This window comes from Macaca fascicularis, chromosome 15 (genome assembly GCF_037993035.2).
Source record: "Macaca fascicularis isolate 582-1 chromosome 15, T2T-MFA8v1.1".
In the NCBI taxonomy this organism is placed as follows: Eukaryota; Metazoa; Chordata; class Mammalia; order Primates; family Cercopithecidae; genus Macaca; species Macaca fascicularis.
The window spans coordinates 65,141,336-65,159,165 of record NC_088389.1 but is presented as its reverse complement, the minus strand read 5'-3'; the positions used below and the strand labels follow the sequence as shown (position 1 = coordinate 65,159,165).

Here is a 17,830-nt window from a genome sequence, read left to right as displayed (position 1 = left end):
TACATCATTGAATAAGATAGACTTAAATACTTGCCCACAAGGAGCCTGTATTTCTTTGGGAAAGAGAAACAATAAATATAATTAAAAAGTCAATTTATAATGTTAGAAGACAATAAGTGTTATGGGGAAAAGATGGTAATATGGGAGTATTGTAGTGAGGGTGGGGTAGTACTTTTAAGTAGGGTGGGTCAGCGTAAGCCTCACTGAGAAGGTAACATTTGAGCAGAAACTTGAAGGAGTGAGTCATGTGACAGAAGAGTGTTCCAGTTAGAAGGAACAGTCAGTACAGAATTTTTGAGGTGGATGGAGCCTGTCATCTTTAAGAGCAGCAGTCACCATAACTTAGTACAGTGAGCCAGAGAATGACTGAAAGGAGGTGAGGGCAGAGAGACTGTGGGCGATGGGGAAGGCCTCTTAGGCCGCTGTGAGTACTTTGGCTTTTACACTAAGTGCCATTGAAAGTAAACTCCTAATAATACTGAATGAGTAGAATTTCCTTCTCAGAGATTTAGGGTCAAGGAAAAGGTAAGCAGTCAGAGAAGGAACTCTGTAACTTCTAGACTTAGGATAGCAAAAATTAATGCATATCCGTTAGACATAAGATTATGGCAAAACAAATAATGAAGTTCTTTGCTGATATTTTCTACTTTATTTTTGATTATAGGGACTTTCAGTTACCTTGATGATGTCCCATTTAAGATAGGAGACAAATTCAAAACACCAGCTAAAGTTGGTCTACCTATTGGCTTCTCCTTGCCTGATTGTTTGCAGGTTGTCAGAGAAGTACAGGTAAGTGGTAATTTTTAGTTAAAGTTTAGTGCATTTAAAAGTTTAAAGAGTAAGAATTTGATGTATAGTGAAATAAAAAAACTACAGTTGCAAGCAGAATCACGTTTTGGTCAACGATGGACCGCATATACAATAGTGGTCCCATAAAATTATAAGGGGCTGGACATGGTGGCTCACGCTTGTGATCCTAGCACTGTGGGTGGCCAAGGTGGGAGGATCACTGGAGCTCAGGAGTTTGAGACCAGACTGGGCAACTTAATGAGACCTCATCTCTACTGGGAGGGGGGGAAGGAGATATATATATATATATGTATGTACCTATCACATAGTGACATAGTAGTAGCCATTGTAACATGGTAGCACAATGCATTACTCAAGTGTTTGTGGTGATGCTGGTATAAACACATCTACTGCACTGACAGTCTTATAAAAGTATAGCACGTACAATTCAGTATAGTATGTAATACAAATAAATGACTGTGTTACTCATTTACGTATTACTATGCTATACTTTTTAGCATTATCTTTCTACTTATTAAAAAAGTTAACTGTAAAACAGCCTCAGGTAGGTCCTTCAGGAGATATTCCACAGGAGGGCATTGTGATCATAGGAGATGACAGCTCCATGCATGTATTGATCCTGAAGACCATCCCGTGAGACAAGATGGGGAGGTGGAAAACAGTGATGCTGATGATCCCGTAGGCCTAGGCTGATGTGTGTGTGTTTGTGGCTTCATTTTTAAGAAAGAAGTTTAAAAAGTAAAAAAAAAAAAAAAAAAAAAAAGTAAAGATCCAAAAGCTTATAGAATAAGGGTATAAAGAAAAATGTTTTGGTACAGTTGTATGATGTGTTTGTGTTTTAGGCTTAGTTCAGAAGAGTAAAAAAGTTTAAAAAATTTAATGTTTATAAAGTTAAAAAAAGTCACAGTAAGCTCGAGTTAATTTATTATTGAGAGAAAAATTGTTTTTTATAAATTTAGTATAGTCTAAGTGTACAGTGTTTATAAAGTCTGTAGTACTACTGTACAGTAATGTCCTAGGCCTTCACATTTACCCACCATTCACTTACTCACCCAGAGCAACGTCCAGTCCTGCAAGCTCCATTTATGGTAAGTGCCCTATACAGGTGGACCATTTTAAATCTTTTTTTTTTTTCTTTTTTTCTTTTTTGAGACGGAGTTTCATTCTTGTTGCCCAGGCTGGAGTGCAATGGTGCGATCTTGGCTCACTGCAGCCTCCACCTCCACCTTCACCTCCACCTCCTGGGTTCAAGGGATTCTCCTGCCTCAGCCTCCTGAGTAGCTGGGATTACAGGTGTGCACCGCCACGCCCATCTAATTTTGTATTTTTAGTAGAGACAGGGTTTCACCATGTTAGTCAGGCTGATCTTGAACTCCTGACCTCAGTTGATCCGCCCACCTCGACCTCACTAAATGCTGGGATTACAGGCATGAGCCACTGTACCCAGCCTATTTTTAATCTTTTATTCCATATTTTTACTGTACCTTTTCTATGTTTAGATAGGTTTAGATACATAAATACTTGCCATTGTGCTACAATTGCCTACAGTATTCTATACAGGTTTACATGCTATACAGGTTTGTAGCCTCAGAGCAATACTGTACCATAGCAATACCATATAGCCTAGGTGTATAGCAGGCTGTACCATCTAGGTTTGTGTAAGTACACTTCTGCCCTCACCAGTGAAATCACCTAACATGCATTTTTTAGAGTGTATCCTTGTCATTATGACTGTATTCTCTTATTATTGTTTCTTATAGCTCCTATATTGCTGCCTGGCTCACATTGTTATATATACATACAGATTTTGTTTACCCTGTTAGTTGTATATTCCTGGGGCTCTGTACCTCACACACAACAAATTCCCATTGCCCATTTAACTAGTTTTTTCACCTCTTTCCCTCTCTTTGTTAATGTCCTCATTCTCTTTTCAGTCACTCAAGTTAGATTTGCTGTGTCTCACATTGCAGTTCAGCCTGACCTCATTTTTCATGTGGGCTGTTGCAGTAGCCTCTTTAATTGGCCCTTCTGCTTGCAGTGTTTTCCTTCTATTTTTTTACATTGTTTCTAGAAGTTTAAGATCTAGCATGATCTTAAAGTTGTAAATTGTCACATCCCTTTTCATAACTGTTCAAAAGGGTTCAGTGACTGACCAGTCCTTATTGAGTCTAGTCTAGACATAAGGTTATGGCAGAGCAATTGAGCTCATCACCTCCATGTTCCCTCCAAACCACGTTACTAGTAGTCTGTTAGACCTTGTGCGTTATCTCTCTGTATGCTGCTTCTGCTCATGAGCCGTTATCTCCACCTGGAATATTCTTTTTCTCACTATACTGAAAATTCCGTTTAAATCTATTCTAGATTGCACATAAATGTTATCTCCTCGAGGGCTTCTTTCTCAATCCTCCCATCTTTAAGGCTCAGTTATATAGAAATGTACTGAATTACTCCTTGAAAGCAACAAATAGCCCTGTGTTACTTACTGCAGTACACATTTACTGAATGCCTGCTTTTGAGAGGTGGTCTATTGGACACTCAAGGTAGAGATAAATTCCTTAATCACTGTCCTCAGGTACTTACAGTTGAGAGAAGTTACCTAGAGAAACAGAAAAATATGATACTTACTGTAACTCTTCCTGTGACTTAAGAAGATTTTTAAAAATGCAACTTTTGGCCAGGCGCGGTGGCTCACGCCTGTAATCCCAGCACTTTGGGAGGCCGAGACGGGCGGATCACGAGGTCAGATCGAGACCATCCTGGCTAACACAGTGAAACCCCGTCTCTACTGAAAAAAAGACAAAAAGTGAGCTGGGTGTGGTGACGGGCGCCTGTAGTCCCAGCTACTCGGGAGGCTGAGGCAGGAGAATAGCAGGAACCCGGGAGGCGGAGCTTGCAGTGAGCCGAGATCGCGCCACTGCACTCCAGCCTGGGCAACAGAGCGAGACTCCATCTCAAAGAAAAAAAAAATGCAACTTTCAGGAAAAGAAGTTTTGTTTTTCTAGAATTAACTAAGGCATCACCATTTTACTCTAAAAGGTATTACTTTTTTTTATCTTCCAAAGTCTATATGCAGTAAGTAATCATAATGAGGGAACTTCAGTTACTTTTGGGAGAAAAAAAAATCTTTATTCACATACCATGAAATTTACCTTTTTTTTTTTAAATACTTTTTTTTGCTTATTTGTAGACACAGTCTCATTCTGTCACCCAGGGTGGAGTCTAGTGGCGCAATCGTGGCTTACTGCAGCCTTGACCTCCCTGAGCTTGGTGATCCTCCCTCCTCAGCCTCCTGAGTAGCTGGGACTATTGGCATGCACCATCATGCCTGGCTAATTTTTGTATTTTTTGTAGAGATGGAGTTTCATCATGTTGCCCAGTCTGGTCTTGAGCTCCTGGCCTCAAGTGATCTGCCCACCTCAGCCTCCCAAAGTGCTGGGATTACAGGTGTGAGCCACCATGCCTGGCCAAAATTCACCTTTTTAAGGTATACATACAGTTCAGTGATTTTTAGTATATTCACATAGTTGTGTAACAATTATTACTATCTAATTCCCGAACATTTTAATCACTCCAAAAGGAAACCCAGTATCCATGAGAGTATCCCCATTCTCCCCTCCTTGCAGCCTCTGGCAACTGCTATCTACTTTCTGTCTCTATGGGTTTGCCTATTCTGGCCATTTCATATAAATGGAATTCTGCAGTCGTAGCCTTGGTGACTGGCTTATTCACTTAGCATAATGTTCTCAAGGTTTATCCACGTTGTATGAATGAGGTATTAGTACTTCATTTATTTTTATAGGTGAATAATATTTCATTGTTTGGATATAACACACTTTGTTCATCTGTTCATCAGTTGATGGACATTGTGGTAGTTTCCACTTTTTGCCTCATATGAATAATGATGCTCTGAACATCTGTAAACAGATTTTTGTGTGGACACATGTTTTCAGTTTTCTTGGGTATAATGTAAAGGAGTGGAATTGCTGGGTCATGGTAACTCTATGTTTAACATTTTAAAGAACACTAGAGTATTTTTCCAAAGTGGCTGCACAATTTTACAATCCCAGCAGCACAAGAGGGTACCAATTTCTTCACTTCCTTGCCAAGTCTTATTAACTTGTTTTCATTATATACATTCTTGTGGGTGAGAAGTTGTCTCTCATTGTGGTTTTTATTTGCATTTCTTTCATGACTAATGATGTCAAGCATCTTATATTAAGCATCTTTAATACTGAATTAATGTTCTTTTTGTGTATGGAGACTTTATTGGACCAGAAGAGAGATAGACTTACTTTATAACATTTTTCCTTGTTTTATTGGTCTGAGAATTTTTTTATTGGCAAGAACAAATAGTCATTAAATACTTACTTGTGTACATGATATTCTTAGCAATATGATTTAAAAACACCTGTCTTGTTTCTCATTATTCATTGCTTTATTGATGCATTCAGAAAACTTGTTTTGATTCCCAAATTGTTGTCGATTTAGGCTTTGCTGGGAATTTCCCATTTGTTTGGTCAGTCTGAAGCACTAATAAACGCATGGTATTGCGCTCACTGTGCTCATAGCACCCACTGATCACAAAAGGAGATCAGGGCTAACAGCTGCATTCCAGTGTGGGCCAGGTGAAATATTTTTGTTCTCTGATGCACAAAGCAACCTTTATTTTGAGGTGGAGTCTTGTTCTTTTGCCCAGGCTGGAGTGCAGTGGCGCCATCTTGACTCACTGCAACCTCCACCTCCCAGCTTCAAGAGATTCTCCTGCCTCAGCCTCTTGAGTAGCTGGGACTACTGGCGTGTGCCACCATGCCTGGCTAATTTTTGTGTTTTTAGTAGAGACAGGGTTTCGCCATGTTGACTAGGCTGATCTCAAACTCCTCACCTCAAGTGATCCGCCCATCTTGGCCTCCCAAAGGAGACCAAGGCTGTCTGGGTTACAAAGCAGCCTTAAACTTTGCCTGGAGTCTCCATGGGGAATTAGGTTGTAGTGTTGTATCTGGTCCCCTCCATACCCAAAGAGAACAGTCAGACCTAGAGCTCTAGACAGATGACTTGAAAGTTCCTCTGTCATATTTGCCTTTTCATGACAATACAAACACAACTTTTCAGCTAAAATTTCTTGAAAGTGAGCCAGTAAAATATACACAGCCCTTGCTTCTAGGGTCCAGAAAGCTTCTGTTGAATGTGGCTCACGTGAGGTAGCCCTTAGTGTCATGGTTTAGAACATCTTCTGGTGTCACTCATACATGTGCTGGAGAATTGACCTGTAATAGCTGTATAATCTTGGACAGATTTTTTTAACTTCTCCAAGCCTCCATTTCTTCATCTGTAAAGGGAGGATGAGAATGATTAGCTTTTAAGGTTGTTGGAAGAGTTAAGTAATGTATTTGTAATGCTTACTCTGGTTCCTGGTACTCCATAAATGCTAGATGATATTATTTAGTATTATACTCCAAACCCACATTCTTTTCTACTTGAATATTTCTGTCACCCCCAACCCCCTCCCTCCCTGCACCGCACCCTGTTTTTCTGTGTTCCAAGTATTCTACATTACTTTGGTAACTAAAAAACGAAAGTTCAATAAGTGTTTGCTAGAAAAGGAAATAAATTTCCAATTGTTTTTTGAATAAAACTTCAAAGAACAATGTTTATAGGCAATGGGAAGTTAGTTATAGCCCCCATTTTTATTGGGGGAAAGCAATTGCAAAATTGGATTTTCTCCACAGTTAGAAAAGCAGAGTCATTGCCACTGCTCTTTTCTCAGTGTTCCATTAGTGGTAGAAAGGAAGCCCAGTGATTCCCCACCATGTGTCTGTCTGAGGCACAGCAACTGGTTCAGGATTTAAAGTAACTTCTTGACAGGTGCCTTTCTAGGCTTCTCTTTTGTTGTTTAAATTTGAAAGGCTTGAGGATGACAAGAGGCTCTTGCCTATTTTTCTTCTTCTCTAAAATTCTGGTGTTAGCATGTTAGACCTCTCTTTTCCCCCTTTTTTACCTTTAGTGTGTCTCTAACCTTGGACATTCACACAGACATTGTTTAGCTCTAGTGCTTTGGGGTGAAAGCCAAAGATTTTTGTTTTTTCCTGTCCTATGTGAATGTTGCTTTATATAATAGGTCTATTTCTTTTAAGTGTGCAAAATAAATTTTTGTAAATTGAGCTATACTTAAGACATCGTTAAAGAACCATGAAGTGGCGCTTTCTGTAATTTGCTCTGTAAAAATCTTAATCTGACTATGCCTGGATTTCTTATAAGTTTTTCTGCATTTTAACTACAACCTGTTCATCATAATCTAATAGATAGTGGTTTAATAAGAGCATAGAATCTATAGTCAGACTGCCTGGGTACAAATCCAGGCTCTTCCATTTAGCTACCAGCTTTATGCTTGGTTGTAGACCCTGTTAAGTGGAATAACAGTAGTTACTTTAAAGGGTTATTGAGAATCTAGAGCGTTAATACATAAAAAGTGTTTAGAATCATGCATGGCACCTTACAGGTATTTCTTAAATGTTTGGGGCTATCATTACCTAGCATGGGATTTGTTTAGGACATTGTGCTAGATAATAGAGATCCAAGGACGGTCTGTAGCAGGTTGCTGTCCACAAGAGGCTTGTGATACTTTGGAGGAAGTTAGAGATTAAAGACGAAAACTACATGTGGTCACCTGCGCTGAGCATCAAATGACTGATAGAGACAAATGCTGTAAGAGTTACAAAGAAGGAGTGGGTCATCAGGAAAGCTTCACAGAAGTAACTGAGCTCTGCTTGAGCCACCAATGAAGAATTCTAGGAAAGGAAATGGCCTGAGGAGAGAGAAGGGAAGTAGCAAGGTACATTTGGCCTGGTATGTAGGGTTAGAGGTTGTAGGAGTTCTTTCTAGATAATTTCTACAAGTAATCTAGGAACAGAGTTTGGTTAAATCTTATAAGGACATTGGAAGCCTTACTCTTTTTAAGTGGGGATCATCCCACACACCTTAAATGCTGCCTTGCCCAGTTCTCCTCTTGCACCAGGAGTGAGGAAGGAGTGAATTGGGTGGGGGGGAAGGACGGCCACCTGGGTTCACACTCCCTTCCTCTGCTATATCTTTGCAGTATGACTTCTCTTTGGAAAAGAAAACCATTGAGTGGGCTGAAGAGATTAAGAAAATCGAAGAAGCCGAGCGGGAAGCAGAGTGCAAAATTGCGGAAGCAGAAGCTAAAGTGAATTCTAAGAGTGGCCCAGAGGGCGATAGCAAAATGAGCTTCTCCAAGACTCACAGTACAGCCACAATGCCACCTCCTATTAACCCCATCCTCGCCAGCTTGCAGCACAACAGCATCCTCACACCAACTCGGGTCAGCAGTAGTGCCACAAAACAGAAAGTTCTCAGCCCACCTCACATAAAGGCGGATTTCAATCTTGCTGACTTTGAGTGTGAAGAAGACCCATTTGATAATCTGGAGTTAAAAACTATTGATGAGAAGGAAGAGCTGAGAAATATTCTGGTAGGAACCACTGGACCCATTATGGCTCAGTTATTGGACAATAACTTGCCCAGGGGAGGCTCTGGGTCCGTGTTACAGGATGAGGAGGTCCTGGCATCCTTGGAACGGGCAACCCTAGATTTCAAGCCTCTTCATAAACCCAATGGCTTTATAACCTTACCACAGTTGGGCAACTGTGAAAAGATGTCACTGTCTTCCAAAGTGTCCCTCCCCCCTATACCTGCAGTAAGCAATATCAAATCCCTGTCTTTCCCCAAACTTGACTCTGATGACAGCAATCAGAAGACAGCCAAGCTGGCGAGCACTTTCCATAGCACATCCTGCCTCCGCAATGGCACGTTCCAGAATTCCCTAAAGCCTTCCACCCAAAGCAGTGCCAGTGAGCTCAATGGGCATTACACTCTTGGGCTTTCAGCTTTGAACTTGGACAGTGGCACAGAGATGCCAGCCCTGACATCCTCCCAGATGCCTTCCCTCTCTGTTTTGTCTGTGTGCACAGACGAATCATCACCTCCAAATACTGGTCCCACGGTAAGTCTTTTAAATCCCCCGCCAACTCCCATATTTTCCTGAGGACAGGGATTATGTTTTTTCTTGATGTTTGGTTTTTTTTCGAGACAGGGTCTCATTCTGTTGCCCAGGCTGGAATACAGTGGTGTGATCGTACCTTACTGTAGCCTCGACCTCCCAGGCTCAAGCGATCCTTCCACCTCATCACTCTCCTGAGTAGCTGGGACAACAGGCACGTGCCACCACGCCCAACTTTTTTGTATTTTTTGTAGAGATGGGATTTCGACATGTTGCCCAGGCTGGTCTCGAACTCCTGACTTCAAGTTATCTGCCTGCCTTGGCCTCCCAAAGTGTTGGGATTATAGGCGTGAGCCACCAAGCCTGGCAGTACAGAACAACACATTATTGCATTCTAGAATAGAAATCATAGAAGTCAAGAACCTTTTGCTACACCAGCTTACAGATTTCTTTCTTTTTTCTTTTTTTTGAAACAGAGTCTTGCTCTGTCGCCCAGGCTGGAGTGCAGTGGCACCATCTCGGCTCACTGCAACCTCACCTCTCAGGTTCAAGCAATTCTCCTGCCTCAGCCTCCTGAGTGACTGGGACTACAGGCATATGCCACCACACCCAGCTAATTTTTGTGTTTTTAGTAGAGACAGGGTTTTACCATGTTGCCCAGGCTGGTCTCGAACTCCGAACCTTAGTTGATCCACCTGCCTCCACCTCCCAAATTCCTGGGATTATAGGTGTGAGCCACTGTGCCTGGCCAGGTTACAGATTTTTTTTAAATGTAAAAGCACATCAAGAGACTACTTAGAGCCAAAAAGGAGCCTGAGTGTATTGGTGGGATATCTGTCAGAGACCATAACAAGCCTGCTATTAGCTGGTAAAAAGATATGAAATCTTGGCCTGCTTTACAAGTCCCAGTAATAGCATTCTTGGTCAATGATAGTCTGTGGGAATGCTTCTTTTGTCAGAGAGCTCATAGCTGCTTGTAAACTTCCATAAACTTTGGCCCAGGTAAACTTGATAGAGTGCCGAACACCATTATTATCTTCTTGGAGTGGGCTTCATTCTAATTCCTCTTGGTCAGTTGTTGGACTCTGGTCAGCACTGTACTTCTTCCTTTTCATGGTACTTTGTATGCTTTAGAGAAATTAAAAGCTCCCTGGAAAAGATCAGGGGTCCTTGGCCAACACTTCCTTCCTCCCATTTAAAGTTAGATTAACCATTTAGAGATCAAAGCCAATAAACTAACAGCAGAGATCTTTCTCAAACTAGAACACTTGTCATTCTTTGACCAGCCTGAGTGTGGGAGTTTCTTTCTGGCCTATTCATCTCAGGATGGGAAGAGGCCTGCTTCTTGTTGGCTTGAGAATTTGCTGCCTTCCACCTGCAGGTATAAACAGAGCTGGAGTGTTTCTCTTTTTTTTTTTTTTTTTTGAGACGGAGTCTCGCTCTGTCGCCCAGGCTGGAGTGCAGTGGCCGGATCTCAGTTCACTGCAAGCCCCGCCTCCCGAGTTTACGCCATTCTCCTGCCTCAGCCTCCCTGAGTAGCTGGGACTACAGGCACCCGCCACCTCGCCCGGCTAGTTTTTTGTATTTTTTAGTAGAGACGGGGTTTCACTGGGTTAGCCAGGATGGTCTCGATCTCCTGACCTCGTGATCTGCCCGTCTCGGCCTCCCAAAGTGCTGGGATTACAGGCTTGAGCCACCGCGCCCGGCCTTCTCTCTTTTTTTTTTTTTTTGAGACGGATTCTAATTCTGTCGCATAGGCTGGAGTGCAGTGTTATGATCTCGACTCATTGCAACCTCCGCCTCCCAGGTTCAAGCGATTCTCCCACCTCAGCCTCCTGAGTAGCTGGGATTACAGGTGCATGCCACCATGCCCAGTAAATTTTTGTATTTTTAGTAGAGACAGGTTTCACCATATTGGCCAGGCTGGTTTCGAACTCCTGACCTCCAAGTGATGCACCTGCCTCAGCCTCCCAAAAATATTGGGATTACGGGTGTGAGCCACCAGGCCTGATGAGTTCTGGGGTTTTTCTTTTTCTTTCTCTTTCTTTTCTTTTTTTTTTTTTTTTTTGAGACAGAGTCTTGCTCTATTGCCAGGCTGGAGTGCAATGGCACAATCTCAGCTCACTGCAACCTCTGCCTCCCAGGTTCAAGCGATTCTCCTGCCTCAGTCTCCTGAGTAGCTGGGACTACAGGTGTGCGACACCATGCCCAGCTAATTTTTGTATTTTTAGTAGAGATGGGGTTTCACCATATTGGCCAGGATGGTCTCAAGCTCTTGACCTCATGATCCACCCGCCTCGGCTTCCCAGAGTCCTGGGATTACAGGCGTGAGCCACCATGCCTGGCCCATTTATACTTTTTTAGTTATTTTTAAATGTACTATTAAATATTATTTAATAATAAATATTTATTTATTTATTATTATAAATAAACTCCAGCTACTGCTAGAGTGCAGTAGCGTGATCTCGGCTCACTGCAACCTCCACCTCCCAGGTTTGGGCGATTCTCCTGCCTCTTGCAGCCTGCCGAGTAGCTGGGATTACAGGCATGTGCTTTCATGCTCAGCTAATTTTTGTATTTTTAGCAGAGATAGGGTTTCACCATGTTGGCCAGGCTGGTCACGAATTCCTGTACTCAAGTGATCCACCCGCCTCAGCCTCCCAAAGTGCTGGGATTACAGGTGTGAGCCACAGTGGCTGGCCAATTAAATATTATTGACTATAATCACCCTGTTGTCTTATCAAATAGTAGATCTTATTCTATTTCTTTTTTTTTTTTTTGATGGAATCTCACTCTGTCACCCAGGCTGGAGTGCAGTGGCATGATTTTGGCTCACTGCAACCTCTGCCTCCTGGGTTCAAGCAGTTCTCTGCCTCAACCTCCAGAGCAGCAAGGATTACAGGTGTCTGCCACCATGCACAGCTAATTTTTGTATTTTTAGTAGAGACAGGGTTTCACCATCTTGGCCAGGCTGGTCTTGAACTCCTGACCTTGTGATCCACCTGCCTCGGCCTCCCAAATGCTGGGATTATAGGCGTGAGTCACCGTGCACAGCCATTCTTTCTATTTTTTTTGTACCTAGTAACCACCAGCCCCCCATTACCCTTCCCAGCCTCTGTGGTAACCATCCTTCTAGTATCTATGTCCATGAGTTCAATTGCTCTGATTTTTAGATTGCACACATAAGTGAGAACGTGTGATGTTTGTCTTTCAGTTCCTGGCTTATTTCACTTAACATAATGATCTCCAGTTCCATCCATGTTGTTGCAAATGACAGAATCTCATTCTTTTTCATGGCTGAATGGGTACTCCACTGTGTATGAGCACCACATTTTTTTTTTATCCATTTATCTTTTTTTTTTTTGGAGACAGAGTTTTGCTCTTGTTGTCCAGACTGGAGTGCAATGGCATGGTCTTGGCTCACTGCAACCTCTGCCTTCCGGGTTCAAGTGATTCTCCTGCCTCAGCCTGCCAAGTAGCTGGGATTACAGGCGTGTGCCACCACACCCGGCTAATTGTTGTATTTTTAGTACAGACGGGGTTTCATCATATTGGTCAGGCTGGTCTCAAACTCCTGACCTCAGGTGATCCATCCGCCTCAGCCTCCCAAAGTTCTGGGATTAAAGGTGTGAGCCACTGCACCTGGCCTATCCATTCATCTCTTGATGGACACTTAGGTTGCTTCCAAATCTTGGCCGTTGTGCACAGTGCTCCAACAAACATGGGAGTGCAGATCTTGTTTATGTTTTACTTTCTGGGACATATCCTTAACTTACAACTTCAAAAAACCAAAACCAAAACCAAAAACAAAACAAAACTAAATCTTACAACCTTTTATTTTATTTAATTATTTTTCCCCCTGAACCTGAGAGTAGGTGATTATTTTTAAGAGATGAGATTTTTGTCCCCTAGGCTGGAGTGCAGCTTACTGCCTCAGCCTCCTGTCTGGGACTACAGGTGTGCACCACCACGCCCAGCTAATTTTTGTAGAGATGGGGGTCTCACTGTTTGCCCAGGCTGGTCTTGAACTCCTGGGCTCAAGTGATCCTCCTGCCTCAGCCTCCCAAAGTGTTGGGATTAAAGGCATGAGCCACCATGCCCAGCCTGTATCTTACTACCTTTTAAAATGCAGTTTTTACTTTATCATATTTTAAATTTCCAAGTGCTTTTTCTATTCCCTCTTTTGGTTTGATGTTTTCATGCTGGTGGCTTTGGCTTTTTATTCATGTGTATGTATGAGGCATTAAAAAAATAACAAGTCACAAAGTTTGTGTGTCAGAGGTGTGCTTGTTGATCATTAAGCTTCACTATAGGTTGAAAGTTAATTGGTTTTGCCGGGGAAGTCCCCAAAATGTAAACATATGTAGGGCTAGGAAGTGAGGGTTTCTCCAGAGAATTCTGGCTGAGGACTAATGTTGGGGAACGCTGGTGTGTTGCTTTTACTTAATCCTTGTTTAAGTTCTTTCACTTGACTCTGCCCCACACTGTGCCTGGTGCTTAGTCCTTTTTGGTCTCTGGTTCCCATTTTCTGGAGACTATACCTTCTGCCTCCTGCACAGGGTGGGGATGAATGGGGAATGTTTCACCCAGGGCTTTACTGCTCTGATCACTGGCTGTGTGTATCTTTGCCTTATCCCAGTTTTACCTGGTGCTTCCAGAGTCTGAGCCCCTCTTAGGGGTCCTAATGGGCTGATAGACTGACTCCCCCTTTTCTACTTACTTTATAACTTCATTGCTGGCAATTACCATCCCTTCATTATCTTTCCACATTCTTAAATTGCATTGAAATATATCACACTTGTAATCCCAGCATTTTGGGAGGCCGAGGTGGGAGGATTGCTTGAGCCCAGGACTTCAAGGCCAGCCTGGGCAGCAATAGTGAGACCTTGTCTTTGTTTTTTTATTTAAAAAGAAGAAGAAATATATTGTCCACTGCTACCCCCTTTCCTTTTATTGCTTTAAAGATGAATACAGTTTTAATTCTTTATTTTAAAATTTTTATTTATTTTTTTGAGACAGGGTCTTACTCTGCAATCACGGCTCACTGCAGCTTTGACCTCCTGGGCTCAAGTGATTCTCCTGCCTCAGCCTTCTTGAGTAGCTGGGACTACAGGCATGTGCCACCACACCTGGCTTTTTGTTTTTTGTAGAGATGGGTCTCAACTATGTTGTCCAGGCTGGTCTCGAAATCCTCAGCTTAAGCAGTCCTTCTTTCTCAACCTCCCAAAGTGCCGGGATTATAGGCATGAGCCATTGTGCCTGGCCTTAGTTTGTTTGTGATCATTTTAGTGGGCTTTTGGGAAGAAGAGATGGTAAAGACATTTGATCATTTTAGCGTGTTAAATGAAATTCTCCCTTTGAAAATTCTAATGGACTTCAATTTATTCCACAACTGTTGATGAAGACCAGTAAGTGTAAAGTCAAGAGCCAGGCCCTGGGGATTTAGAAATGGGCATGACATGGTAACTGATCTCTGCAAGCTCACATTAATGTAATGTGGTAAGTACTTTGCCAGCAGCGCGCCCAAAGCTCTGTGGGACTGCAGGTGGCAGTGTGCCTGTTGAGTTGTGCACACATTAGCAGTGGGAAAAGGAGGTGTATGGAAAGACTTGGTAGAAGCTGTCTTTAGGTTATGCTTGAGGGCTGCATAGGTATAGAAAGGACTGCCACCTTCTGAGGCCTGAGAGCATGCTCAGACTCTTCAGAAGCTTGAGCACTAATATTTGTCTCCTCTCACAAACTTACTTTCCCTCATATTTAATTTGGAAAGATTTCATAATAATTCTCATTTTTGTCTAGTTCTACTTGGTTACAAATACGGAGCACTTCAGTCATTGAGTATGAAAATCCCTTTTTATGCCAGAGTCAACCTTTGCCCCTCCAGGAACTAAATTTTACTATTCTTTTATTGAAAAAATAATGACAAATGGCTACCATGAATGCAGTTAATAGTGTTTAAAAAGTCATATCTATATTACTCCTAAGAGCATTATATATATTTGAAAATGGTACTTTGGAGTAAATAAATTTGGCGACTAACTGGAGAAACTAAACACTTATAATTTTGATGAGGGATCCTTTCAAACTTTGTCTGTTTGGGGTCTGCTGGATTAGCCTATTGCCTGTTTGATTCATAAAACATTTATATGAAGGGGACATCTTATTTTGTTTGTCCCTGTTTAAGGAAAGTATCCTCTATTAGGATAGATGATTCTTTAAAATCATCCATTTAAAATCAGTCATTTAATATCTCATGCATCTTTTAAAAACGTATAGCTATAATTGTAGAGCATGTACAATTAGTAAATATATCTTATTTTTTTCTTATTTATTTATTTATTTATTTAGAGACGGTGTCTCGCTCTGTCACCCAGGCTGGAGTGCAGTGGTACAATCTTGGCCGAGACCTCCACCTTCTGGGTTCAAGCGATCCTCCTACCTCAGCCTCCCAAGTAGCTGGGATTACAGGAATGCACCACCACACTCGGCTCATTTTGTATTTTTAGTAGAGATGGGTTTCTCCATGTTGGTCAGGCTGGTCTTGAACTCCCGACCTCAGGTGATCCGCCCGCCTTGGCCCCCCAAAGTGCTGGGATTACAGGTGTGAGCCACCTCACCCGCTGTTTTTTCACTTAATTCAGATGCTTTAAATAATTAACAGTCATATGTTCATTATTTGCTAACCTAACACCCTGTGCTGGATATTTGGTAGGTTGACCCTAATATTTATTACAAATGATGTTGAGATGGATATATTCCTATATATAAATATTGGTTTGCATTATTATTATTTCTTTAGACTGGTTTCCTATAAATAGGCAACTGGATCAAAGAATCTGAACAGTTTTCTGGATTTATGCCATGTTTACCTAAAGATTATGAAATAACCAGTAGGGTGTGAGTACTGCATGTATGTTTAAAATAGATGTGATTTTTGTTTTTCTTTAGACGGAGTCTCACTCTGTCACCCAGGCTGGAGTGCAATGGCATGGTCTCGGCTCACTGCAACCTCTGCCTCCCAGGTTCAAGCGATTTTCCCACCTCAGCCTCCTGAGTAGCTGGGATTACAGGCACGTGCCACCACACCAGGCTAATTTTTGTATTTTTAGTAGAGATGGGGTTTCACTATGTTGGCCAGGTTGGTCTCGAACTCCTGACCTCGTGATCTACCTGCCTCGGCCTCCCAAAGTGCTGGGATTACAGGTGTGAGCTACTGTGCCCAGCTAGATATGATTTTATTGACATTTGTAATGTGCAGTATTCTGGGTGTATGCCCACATCCCACCAGCCATTCAGGAGGCATTATGAGACGGGCAGGCAGTTGAAGAATAGTCCTGACTCCTTCCTGGCTGGGGAACGTCATGTGAGAGCTGGCATTACTCTGTGGCTGTTGATATTCTTTAGCCCAGGTTAAAGCCTGTCTCTAAAGAGGGAGACACAATCTTAGACCTGCCAAGTGGCTAGATTGGTGTGATCTAATCCCTGTGTCTTATTGTGACTCTAGTAACCTAATGACAGCCCTGTGCTTGGGCTGCTGAGTGTGCTGTGGGTGAGATGATTAAGCACAAACAGAATGGGCTCTGAGGCCTATAGCTGTCCTGGCTTTCCCCAACAGACTTTGAGGAGAGCATCTGGTTATATCTGTATAATTTCGAACTTGCTTCTAGGACAGAGGGCTTCCTACCACCTAACCATGACCCCCTCCCCCAGAATAAAACAAGGAAATACAAAAAAATTTTGTCTGAAACATCTTCCCTGGTAATCTTGAGACCTGTGCCAAGCTGTAAAAGGGCTTATGACCTCGTTCCTATGGTGGATGGGTCCTTTGGCCTGGGAGTGTGCTGTCTTCGTTCCTTGGGCCTGATTTGTGATCAGAAGTGGTAGGGGAGTTAATCACGGGACTCTGTACGCCTATCAGATTGGGGTTACTAAGTTCCAGAGGCAGGGAGCAGGCTGCCTTTAGCTGGTGGGCGGGTCCCTAGAGTTCAGATTCAGTCTGTGGGATCCAGCCCAGTGTGGCTAGTATGCCTTCTGTCCCGGCGCTGTAGAATGGCAGCTTTGGCAGGAAGTGAAGCACAGTACATGATGTAGGGCAAAGGTGTGGAGTCCCCTCAAAACCCTGGGTTCCTGAACTGTCCATGCATGGGAACCACACTCACAGCCTCTGCCCAAGCAGTAGAGACTTTGGGATAGATTAGCTCCAAAGTGGGAGTATTTGAAGTGCAGAATGACCCCTCAGAACTGATACTTCAGCCTGGGAAAGGGACAATTCTGGAGAGAAATCATTGCAGCCAGCTTCGACATCAGTCCTGGGGGCAGCCACAACTTTTTTCTTCAACTCACGCCCTGGAGATTTGGGCACGCAAGGGCCTGTGGTGGTGTAGTGCTTTCTCGATCACCAAGGTGGGACGAGGGCAGAGCAGGACAGCCACAGCTGCAGATGACCCCCAGCTTTTTCCCTCTCAGCTGGCACCTCCCTCCCCTCTTCGTTCCTTTTCAGGATGTCAGGCCAGCAACCTGGCAGTTTCTTCCAACTCGACCACTTGTCTTGGGGCTTGACTAGTGTCAGAAATGCCAACCCCTGGACTAGGCTGCCTCAGTGACTTATTTGGGGGCCCAGGTCTTCTTGCCTTGATCTTCTTGTTTTTCCACTACTAGGTCACCCCTGCTAATTTCTCAGTGTCACAAGTGCCCAACATGCCCAGCTGTCCCCAGGCCTACTCTGAACTGCAGATGCTGTCCCCCAGTGAGCGGCAGTGTGTGGAGACGGTGGTCAACATGGGCTACTCGTATGAGTGTGTCCTCAGAGCCATGAAGAAGAAAGGAGAGAATATTGAGCAGGTGAGTGGTTGGTCAGCCAGGAGGGCAGGCTCAGACCTGTGGAGCTGGAGTAGCGTCCCCCCCTGTCCTAGAGCCCCTCAGACTTGTAGCACCAGCCTCCTTTCCTGTGGGTTTGTGAGGACATAGGGCGTGTATTGGGGAAAGCCAGTAGCCTTGGGAGCAGTT

At 43.1% G+C, this 17,830-nt stretch overlaps 2 protein-coding genes across 14 annotated transcripts in view; one reads left to right on the top strand and one right to left on the bottom strand.

Moving 5' to 3' along the window:
* UBAP1 (ubiquitin associated protein 1) overlaps positions 1 to 17,830 on the top strand; it is a 73,950-nt gene that overhangs the window by 53,750 nt on the left and 2,370 nt on the right. For 7 of the 13 annotated variants that reach the window (XM_005581493.4, XM_005581497.3, XM_065531009.2 and 4 more), the window contains 3 exons: positions 665 to 789; positions 7,904 to 8,827; positions 17,483 to 17,665. In XM_005581493.4, coding sequence (XP_005581550.2) covers positions 665 to 789; positions 7,904 to 8,827; positions 17,483 to 17,665 — 1,232 coding nt within the window. The remainder of the gene's footprint in view (positions 1 to 664; positions 790 to 7,903; positions 8,828 to 17,482; positions 17,666 to 17,830) is intronic. The other 6 variants (XM_005581495.4, XM_065531012.2, XM_074017273.1 and 3 more) reach the window with 1 other exon arrangement.
* The window catches only part of KIF24 (kinesin family member 24), a 91,272-nt gene continuing 79,351 nt past the window's right edge, over positions 5,910 to 17,830 (bottom strand). Inside the window, exon 13 of the mRNA XM_045373379.3 lies at positions 5,910 to 6,136. Within this exon, the coding sequence (XP_045229314.2) occupies positions 6,047 to 6,136 (90 nt within the window). The 3' untranslated portion in view covers positions 5,910 to 6,046. The remainder of the gene's footprint in view (positions 6,137 to 17,830) is intronic.